The following is a 10,000-nucleotide window of genomic DNA, read 5'->3' on the forward strand; positions in this document are numbered from 1 at the left end:
GAGACCAAAACGACCGATTAGTTGACTAATTGACCAAGAGGGGGCAGCCCTAGTTCCCAGTATGTAGACGGAGATGAGAAGGGTATGTCTGGACTTATCTCTCTGGGGGTTACGGGGAATAAGACAAAGTCCCAATAAGTTGGCGTGAGCTAGTTGCTAACCCTACAGTCACATTAGCCCCAAGAGACAGAGACAGAGACAGAGCGACAGGCTGCCATTCATCATCAACGGGAGGGGCTGTCTGCCAGCGACAAGCCACGAGCTCAAAATAGACAAGAAGTCCATTTCATGCAAATGCTGAGCGATGCGACCAAGCGACAGCCAATCGGAGCGAAGGCAGCATATCTGATATGTTTGGCATTTAATCTCATATATTGTGTTACTTCTATCGAGAAATAAATACTTTTAAATCCCAAAACATCGTTCTTGTGACTTGACAAGACCTCTGAAGTGACTTGTAAGACGTGGTTGAAGGTAGCACTGGAGAATTTCGGTTTTCTGTTGCCAAGCAACCAGGGGTAGGCTAGGCACGCCCAGGAGCGCCCATCAAGCGAGTGCATGGCGCTCTCTTTGGGAGCTGATGAGACCGCAGCAGGGTAGTCGGGTTGACGTGAACGGAAATATTGCGTGTAGCAGACTGAATAAACTACGCCACACTGTTGGATATACTCACCAGCATGTCCGAACAGGGTGGCGACACACTCCCCTGACTCGTAGTCAAAGATGGCGATGTTTTTATCGGAGCAGCTGGTGGCGAAGAACGACCCGGACGGATCCATCTGAACCTGCAGACGACACCAGACAATCAGCCAATCACATCACAGAACCAGTACACACTACGCTGCAGTCAACATGCTGAGCAACAGTAATGTTGTTACACACACACACACACACACACACACACACAGAGATACAGACACACACACACAGAGATACAGACACACACACAGAGATACAGACACACACACACACAGAGATACAGACACACACACAGAGATACAGACACACATACACACACAGACACACACACACACACAGAGATACACACACACACACACACACACACACACACACACACACACAGATACAGACACACACACACACACAGATACAGACAGACACACAGAGATACAGACACACACACACACACACACACACACACACACACACACACACACACACAGACACACACACACAGACACACACACAGAGATACAGACACACACACACAGAGATACAGACACACACACACACACACACAGAGATACAGACACACACACAGAGATACAGACACACACACACACACACACACACACACACAGAGACACACACACACACACACACAGAGATACAGACACACACACACACACACACACACACATACACACACACACACACAGAGATACAGACACACACACACACACACACACAGAGATACAGACACACACACACACACACAGATACAGTCTCACACACACACAGATACAGACAGAGACACACACACACACAGATACAGACACACACAGATACAGTCTCACACACACACAGATACAGTCTCACACACACACAGATACAGACAGAGACACACACAGATACAAACACACACAGATACAGAGACACACACACAGTAAGTCAGTAGTATGCTATACAGTGGGGTTGCATATGAGGTGGTTTGGGGTCCCTCTGTAAGTCATTTTGGGGTGATGATTTCTCCAAGCAGCACTACCTCAGGCCAAGCTATCAGCCCGTTCCCAACATCACGTCTTCAGCGGGCTCTGCTCTAGGGATGCTATATTACACTACTGGGGTAAACCTAAGAAAAATGTCAAACATCAACCTTTCAGCTTTAGGGCCAAACGATCTCTTTACCTGTTGCTCTGGAACACATTTGGGCCTCACTTTACAGAGAGCTGAGTTTGTTCTGAACATTTTGGTCTGAAAATCCCCTGAAAAGGTGGATTTAAAGCTAAATGTGAAACGCCCTTAGACCTCTTTACCTTCAGCAGAGCGCCTTCATCGCTGGACGAGCCTTTCAAACTCTTCTTCAGCTTCCCAGTGTCCACGTCATAAACTCTGAAAACACAAACACACTGCCGTCAGCGTTACGGCTCCTCCACCGATCTTTACGCATCTGGTTTTCTTTCCTTTTATATTCCTGACAGAGGCCCAAATTAACTTTTTGACTCACCGGCCAGGTGGATATTTTCTCATCCACCCGCCAAGCAAAACGTTTCACCGGCCACAAATATGAAATTGTGGGTTTTTCTTATGTAACGTACATCAAAAAAGTGCTGCTGGTTTATCCTCCGTTTTCATCGTCCTCTCTTTGGGAAGACTGGCTGGCTGGCTCGCCAAAAATCGGCACATTCTGGTTAATAATAAGCCTGAGGTAGCTAGCGTAGAAGAACACGGTGGCTGGCCTTCAGGGGTGTGTGTGTGTGTCTCTGTCTGTGTGTGTGTGTGTGTGTGTCTCTGTATGTGTGTGTGTGTCTCTGTATGTGTGTGTGTCTGTATGTGTGTGTGTGTGTGTGTGTGTGTGTGTGTCTCTGTCTGTGGGTCTGTGTGTGTCTCTGTATGTGTGTGTGTGTGTGTGTGTGTGTGTGTGTGTCTCTGTCTGTGGGTCTGTGTGTGTCTCTGTAGGTGTGTGTGTGTGTGTGTCTCTGTCTGTGGGTCTGTGTGTCTCTCTGTATGTGTGTGTGTCTCTGTATATGTTTATGTGTCTCTGTCTGTGTGTGTGTGTCTCTGTATGTGTGTGTGTGTGTGTGTGTGTGTGTGTCTGTAGGGGCCTCTGTTTGTGTGTCTCTGTATGTGTGTGTGTCTCTGTATGTGTGTGTGTGTGTGTCTCTGTCTGTGGGTCTGTGTGTGTCTCTGTGTGTGTGTGTGTGTGTGTGTCTGTAGAGGCCTCTGTGTGTTTGTGTGTGTCTGTAGGGGCCTCTGTATGTGTGTGTGTCTCTGTATGTGTGTGTCTCTCTCTCTCTGTGTGTATGTGTGTGTCTCTGTCTGTGGGTCTGTGTGTCTCTGTATGTGTGTGTGTTTGTGTGTCTCTGTATGTGTGTGTGTCTCTGTATGTGTGTGTGTCTCTGTATGTGTGTGTCTCTCTCTCTGTGTGTGTGTGTGTGTGTGTCTCTCTCGGTCTGTGTGTGTCTGTAGGGGCCTCGGTGTGTGTGTGTGTGTGTCTCTGTATGTGTGTGTGTCTCTGTCTCTGTATGTGTGTGTGTCTCTGTCTCTGTATGTATGTGTGTGTGTGTGTGTCTCTGTGTGTGTGTGTGTGTGTGTGTGTGTGTGTGTGTGTGTGTCTCTCGGTCTGTGTGTGTGTGTGTGTGTGTGTCTGTAGGGGCCTCTGTGTGTGTGCGTCTCTATTTTGCTACAAACATTGACCCGCCATGTGGCTGATAGCCTTCTGAGATGTACTCAAACGGTAAATTGACCCCCACGTGGCGCTCAGGGAGAGGTCATTTGGGAGCTACTGACCTGACGTTACGGTCCTGGCAGGCGATGGCGACGTGCGTCCTGGAGGCGTCCAGGTCCATGTCGTACAGCGTGGTCTTCTCCACCACGTGGTGACTCCTGGAGAACAGCAGACCCTCTGTCGTCTGGAACAACACACACACACACACAGACACACACAGACAGACAGACACACACCAGTTTGTCATCCAAAAAAGCAAAAAAACCATTAAACAGAATAAAACTGAGAAAAACCCTGAAGAAAAGGTCAGAAAGTGAGAAAGACGTGGACCGACAGCGTGAAACGGCCAGCCCTTTGATCACATCTCTTCACCTGCTCGGCTGTCTGGAAGTAGATGCTCTTGTCGGCTCCGCAGCTCACAAGTCGGACCTCAGGACTCTGGCCTGGAACACAGGAAGACAGCTGTTACTGTTACTACATGGTACTGACAAGACAGATGGACGGGACATTTAAAATAAGTCCTACCTGACATACACCACCACGCCTCTAGGGGTGCTACGATATCCATGTAATATACATCAACATTAGGGGTGGAACGGTACCCTGAAGTCACGGTTCAGTTCAATGGAGGGAAAACAAAAATGCAGAAGGCAATTTTTGTTATTGTGCATGTCTCAGGCTTTACCACCTAGTGTCCTCCAGTCTGTCCCCTGAGCTAGCTGTCTCAGGCTGTACCACCTAGTGTCCTCCAGTCTCTCCCCTGAGCTAGCTGTCTCAGGCTGTACCACCTAGTGTCCTCCAGTCTGTCCCCTGAGCTAGCTGTCTCAGGCTGTACCACCTAGTGTCCTCCAGTCTATCCCCTGAGCTAGCTGTCTCAGGCTGTACCACCTAGTGTCCTCCAGTCTCTCCCCTGAGCTAGCTGTCTCAGGCTGTACCACCTAGTGTCATCCAGTCTGTCCCCTGAGCTAGCTGTCTCAGGCTGTACCACCTAGTGTCATCCAGTCTGTCCCCTGAGCTAGCTGTCTCAGGCTTTACCACCTAGTGTCCTCCAGTCTGTCCCCTGAGCTAGCTGTATCAGGCTGTACCACCTAGTGTCATCCAGTCTGTCCCCTGAGCTAGCTGTCTCAGGCTGTACCACCTAGTGTCCTCCAGTCTGTCCCCTGAGCTAGCTGTCTCAGGCTGTACCACCTAGTGTCATCCAGTCTGTCCCCTGAGCTAGCTGTCTCAGGCTGTACCACCTAGTGTCCTCCAGTCTGTCCCCTGAGCTAGCTGTCTCAGGCTGTACCACCTAGTGTCCTCCAGTCTGTCCCCTGAGCTAGCTGTCTCAGGCTGTACCACCTAGTGTCCTCCAGTCTGTCCCCTGAGCTAGCTGTCTCAGGCTGTACCACCTAGTGTCATCCAGTCTGTCCCCTGAGCTAGCTGTCTCAGGCTGTACCACCTAGTGTCCTCCAGTCTGTCCCCTGAGCTAGCTGTCTCAGGCTGTACCACCTAGTGTCCTCCAGTCTCTCCCCTGAGCTAGCTGTCTCAGGCTGTACCACCTAGTGTCCCTCAGTCTGTCCCCTGAGCTAGCTGTCTCAGGCTGTACCACCTAGTGTCCCTCAGTCTGTCCCCTGAGCTAGCTGTCTCAGGCTGTACCACCTAGTGTCATCCAGTCTGTCCCCTGAGCTAGCTGTCTCAGGCTGTACCACCTAGTGTCATCCAGTCTCTCCCCTGAGCTAGCTGTCTCAGGCTGTACCACTTAGTGTCATCCAGTCTGTCCCCTGAGCTAGCTGTCTCAGGCTGTACCACCTAGTGTCCTCCAGTCTGTCCCCTGAGCTAGCTGTCTCAGGCTGTACCACCTAGTGTCATCCAGTCTGTCCCCTGAGCTAGCTGTATAAAGCGTATAAAGTAAGATGTAAACAGTAAACAATAAGTAGGCTACCCCACATCATCTCCAGACTCCATCTGGAACTTGTAAACAAAATAAGACAATCAGCTAGTAGTGTGATATGGGAGACAAGCGCTGCTCTCATATGTGAATGCACAGAGCAGCAAACAGCGAAGCTAACAGCGGCGCTAACAGCTAACGGCGGAGCTAAAAGTGGAGCTAACAGCTAACGGCGGAGCTAACAGCTAATGGCGGAGCTAAAAGTGGAGCCAACAGCTAACGGCGGAGTTAAAAGTGGAGCTAACAGCTAACGGCGGAGCTAACAGCTAACGGCGGAGCTAAACAGCGGAGCAAATGGGCCTGGAGGCCATTTGTGGTCGAGGCGAGAAGGGACACAGCTACAGTACATCCATGTTTGGTTGTACATGGAAGGGACTACTTTGCTTCGTGTGGACTCACTGGACCGACTCGACATGTAGGCGGAGCTCGGGAGCTTCAGAGCTAAGGCGGGGCTACAGATTAGGTGTCCCTAAGAAACATGTATGTAACAGTAGTTCCACATTACATTCATTCATTTGACCGCAAGTTTTATTTATTTTCATACCGTGTATTCTCCGTGGAAATTCATGTACCGAACCAAGACGCCCGTACCGTTTCGGTTCAATACCAATACATGTACCGTTCCACCCCCAATAGTGTGTATATATATATATACACACACACACACACACACGTAATGATTAGTGTGAACACTGAGCTCTGAACTGGACTTACCGGCTGTTTATATGTCGGATAAAACGACATAAACTGAAAACAGCAACAATACGACAGAAAAAGTGAAAAAACAGAGACAAACTTCATATAAAACACAAATTAAACTGTGTGTGTGTGTGTGTCTCTGTGTGTGTGTGTGTGTGTGTGTCTCTGTGTGTGTGTCTCTGTGTGTGTGTGTCTGTGTGTGTGTGTGTGTCTCTCTGTGTGTGTCTGTGTGTGTGTGTGTGTGTGTGTGTGTGTGTGTGTGTGTCTCTGTGTGTGTGTGTGTGTGTGTGTGTCTGTGTGTGTGTGTGTGTCTCTGTGTGTGTGTGTCTCTGTGTGTGTGTGTGTGTGTCTCTGTGTGTGTGTGTGTGTGTGTGTCTCTGTGTGTGTGTGTGTGTGTGTGTGTGTGTCTCTGTGTGTGTGTGTGTGTGTGTGTGTGTGTGTGTGTGTGTGTGTGTGTGTGTGTGTGTGTGTGTACCAGTGAACTTGACTGCAGTGATGGAGGCTGAGTGGTCACTGAGAGTTTGTTCCAGACTGTAGTTCTTCTCCAGGTTGAAGACGTGAATCAGTCGATCTCTGCTGGCCGACGCCAACAGCTTCACACCTGAGACGACAACAACAACAACAACAGCAGCTTCACACCTGAGACGACAACAACAACAACAACAGCAGCTTCACACCTGAGACGACAACAACAACAACCACCACCACCTAGTATTCTCTCTATGCACCGACCGAACTGCCTCGAGGAGTATCGAGTATCAAAACTTTCCTCGTCGTAGACCTTTTTCACAGCAGACATGTTGACATGTCAGAGTAGGAACAGCACAGGTGTGTTCTAACCAGTAATGATGGCTGCGTTCCTCTTAGCAGAGGTCCTGGTGGTGTTCATGCTGACTCACTGACATATCTCACTGGGACACTAGATGGACCTGAGCCATCGTTAAGGTGATCAGTCTCAGCTGGGCTCTTCCTACTATGACAGGTCATCATGTCTGCTGTGAGGAAGGTCCGTTGTGTTGGTGTGAGCGAGACGTTAGCGTCACCTACCTGTGGACGTCGGGGAGAACTCCAGACACAACACCTCAGAGTCATGAGCCTCGATCTTCACCAACTCATCCAGGAACGCCAGACCAAAGATACTACACACACACACACACACACACACACACACACACACACACACACACACAAATGTTATTTCTCCACAGTGACAATATTGTGGACACATTTTCAAAACTTGTGTTGCGTGCGTGTGTGTGTCTCTGTCTGTGTGTGTGTGTGTGTGTGTTTGTGTGTGTGTCTCTGTCTGTGTGTGTGTGTGTGCGTGTGTGTGTATGTATGCGTGTGTGCGTCTCTATTTGTGTGTGTATGTGTGCGTCTCACCGCAGGTTTCCACAGCGGTCTCCAGCTGCCAGGTGTTGTCCATCAGGACTGATTCCCAGCACTCTGATCCCAGCCTTCCCATCAGCCCCGGCGGCCTCCCCCCACTCCCCCCTCTCCCCCTCGGCCTGCAGGTGCTGGGTGTCCTCCCCCACGTACAGGATCCTCAGCAGGTCCTGGACGTAAAACACAGACACACACACACACACACACACACACACAACAGTCAAACAAACTATGTTCTACAGGTCGTACTGCGCGTTGGAGATGAGCCAGGCCTGCGCACAATCAATCGCTGCCCAATGCATGCTGGGTAGATCTGTGTCCGCCTTGAACTCGACTCACTCTGACGTCACGCACGCACGGGCAGCGATAACCTCCTTACCCAGGGGCATGATGGGAAACGCCTGGCTCTCAGCTGATTGGTTCAGAATGGATTCAACACGATGACGTGTGGAGAGACTGAGTGATACATGTCTGATTTAAAGGTTTCTTCTGTTAACAGAACAGATGTACAATCTGTTCAGATCATCTCCAGTCAGTCTGTGGGGTAGTACCACCTGCAACAGATGGCCTGCAGAGCCTTTTACCTAGGCATGGGAATCCCAGGGTGCCTCACGGCACGTACACGGTGCAGGATGCTGATCATTTCACAATACAGCAACGCTGTGATAATCCATGTACACTGAGCCAAACTACCCTCCATGCTGTTCTGAGTGAGAGACGGTTTCTGAATGTGTCCTGTCTTCAGTCTCCGGGTCAGCTGGTCAACATCTGCACGGCTTTCTACGTCACTAGCTGAGACGAGGGGGCTAGGGGGCTAACCGTTAGCATGCTAGCTCGTTCTCAATGGCAGAACACTGCTACAACACACACTAGTTCACCATAATCTCCAGAAGAACTACTTCCATGTCCCTGTTCTGCAGGTATTCAACACAAAGGTGGAAGTGTTCCCTCGTTTAGAAGAAGTCTCCCAGCTAATCCTGCCTTGTTCTACTGAAGTTGGAGAAACAGCTAGCTAGCTCATGTAGTCCTTACCTAGCTACTGAGCGTGTAGTCCTTACCTAGCTACTGAGCGTGTAGTCCTTACCTAGCTACTGAGCGTGTGGTCCTTACCTAGCTACTGAGCATGTAGTCCTTACCTAGCTACTGAGCGTGTAGTCCTTACCTAGCTACTGAGCGTGTAGTCCTTACCTAGCTACTGAGCGTGTAGTCCCTTACCTAGCTACTGAGCATGTAGTCCTTACCTAGCTACTGAGCGTGTAGTCCTTACCTCAGCTACTGAGCGTGTAGTCCTTACCTAGCTACTGAGCGTGTAGTCCTTACCTAGCTACTGAGCGTGTAGTCCTTACCTAGCTACTGAGCGTGTAGTCCTTACCTAGCTACTGAGCGTGTAGTCCTTACCTAGCTACTGAGCATGTAGTCCCTACTCTAGCTACTGAGCGTGTAGTCCTTACCTAGCTACTGAGCGTGTAGTCCTTACCTAGCTACTGAGCATGTAGTCCTTACCCTAGCTACTGAGCCGTAGTCCTTACTCTAGCTACTGAGCGTGTAGTCCTTACCTAGCTACTGAGCGTGTAGTCCTTACCTAGCTACTGAGCGTGTAGTCCTTACCTAGCTACTGAGCCGTGTAGTCCTTACCTAGCTACTGAGCGTGTAGTCCTTACCTAGCTACTGAGCACGTAGTCCTTACCCTAGCTACTGAGCGTGTAGTCCTTACTCTAGCTACTGAGCGTGTAGTCCTTACCCTAGCTACTGAGCGTGTAGTCCTTACTCTAGCTACTGAGCGTGTAGTCCTTACCTAGCTACTGAGCGTGTAGTCCTTACCTAGCTACTGAGCGTGTAGTCCTTACCTAGCTACTGAGCGTGTAGTCCTTACCTAGCTACTGAGCGTGTAGTCCTTACTCAGCTACTGAGCGCGTAGTCCCTTACCTAGCTACTGAGCGCGTAGTCCTTATCTAGCTACTGAGCATGTAGTCCTTACCTAGCTACTGAGCATGCAGTCCTTACCTAGCTACTGAGCGTGTAGTCCTTACCTAGCTACGGAGCACGTAGTCCTTACCTAGCTACTGAGCGTGTAGTCCTTACCTAGCTACTGAGCATGTGCGACTGCCAACAAAGATGTTCCAGCAGTGAGAGGTCTCACTCTGTAGCTAAAACAGAGACCTGAACACAGGGTGAAAAGAGGAGCTGCAGCAATGAGCAGTACAACTAAAATATGGTGTTTTTTGGTAATTAAAACCATGTAAACCTATTCTGGTACAACCTCAAAATACAGTTATGAACCTGAAAATGAGCAGAATATGAGCACATATGAAACTCAGGCTGTTCTTACGTTGCTGTAGAGGTTCCTGTGCCCGGTGGGGGGGTCGGCGTGCCACAGCCTGACGGTGTTATCGGAGGAACACGTGAGGAAGGAGGACGGAGGCAGGCAGGCCTCAGAGGCATCAGGCAGCTCCGGATACACCTGAGGAGAAAACGTTAACACTTAATCTGAAGGCTTTCTGAATGTTTGGAGACAACAGAACCTGTCATCAGCATACAACAGGAAACTTATCATCTAGCTGCTCTGGTGTCCCCCCTCT

General features: G+C 49.7%; 1 protein-coding gene across 5 annotated transcripts in view; it reads right to left on the reverse strand.

Annotated features, from left to right (window-relative positions):
• Window positions 1-10,000, reverse strand: part of wdr62 (WD repeat domain 62) — a 38,963-nt gene that overhangs the window by 16,875 nt on the left and 12,088 nt on the right. For all 5 annotated transcript variants that reach the window (XM_078247233.1, XM_078247232.1, XM_078247235.1 and 2 more), the window contains exons 10-17: window positions 9,751-9,882; window positions 7,419-7,591; window positions 7,083-7,174; window positions 6,511-6,636; window positions 3,782-3,852; window positions 3,472-3,593; window positions 1,998-2,073; window positions 674-785 (exon numbers count right to left, since the gene is read on the reverse strand). In XM_078247233.1, the coding sequence (XP_078103359.1) occupies window positions 674-785; window positions 1,998-2,073; window positions 3,472-3,593; window positions 3,782-3,852; window positions 6,511-6,636; window positions 7,083-7,174; window positions 7,419-7,591; window positions 9,751-9,882 (904 nt within the window). The remainder of the gene's footprint in view (window positions 1-673; window positions 786-1,997; window positions 2,074-3,471; window positions 3,594-3,781; window positions 3,853-6,510; window positions 6,637-7,082; window positions 7,175-7,418; window positions 7,592-9,750; window positions 9,883-10,000) is intronic.

This window comes from Sander vitreus, chromosome 3 (assembly GCF_031162955.1).
Source record: "Sander vitreus isolate 19-12246 chromosome 3, sanVit1, whole genome shotgun sequence".
NCBI lineage: Eukaryota > Metazoa > Chordata > Actinopteri > Perciformes > Percidae > Sander > Sander vitreus.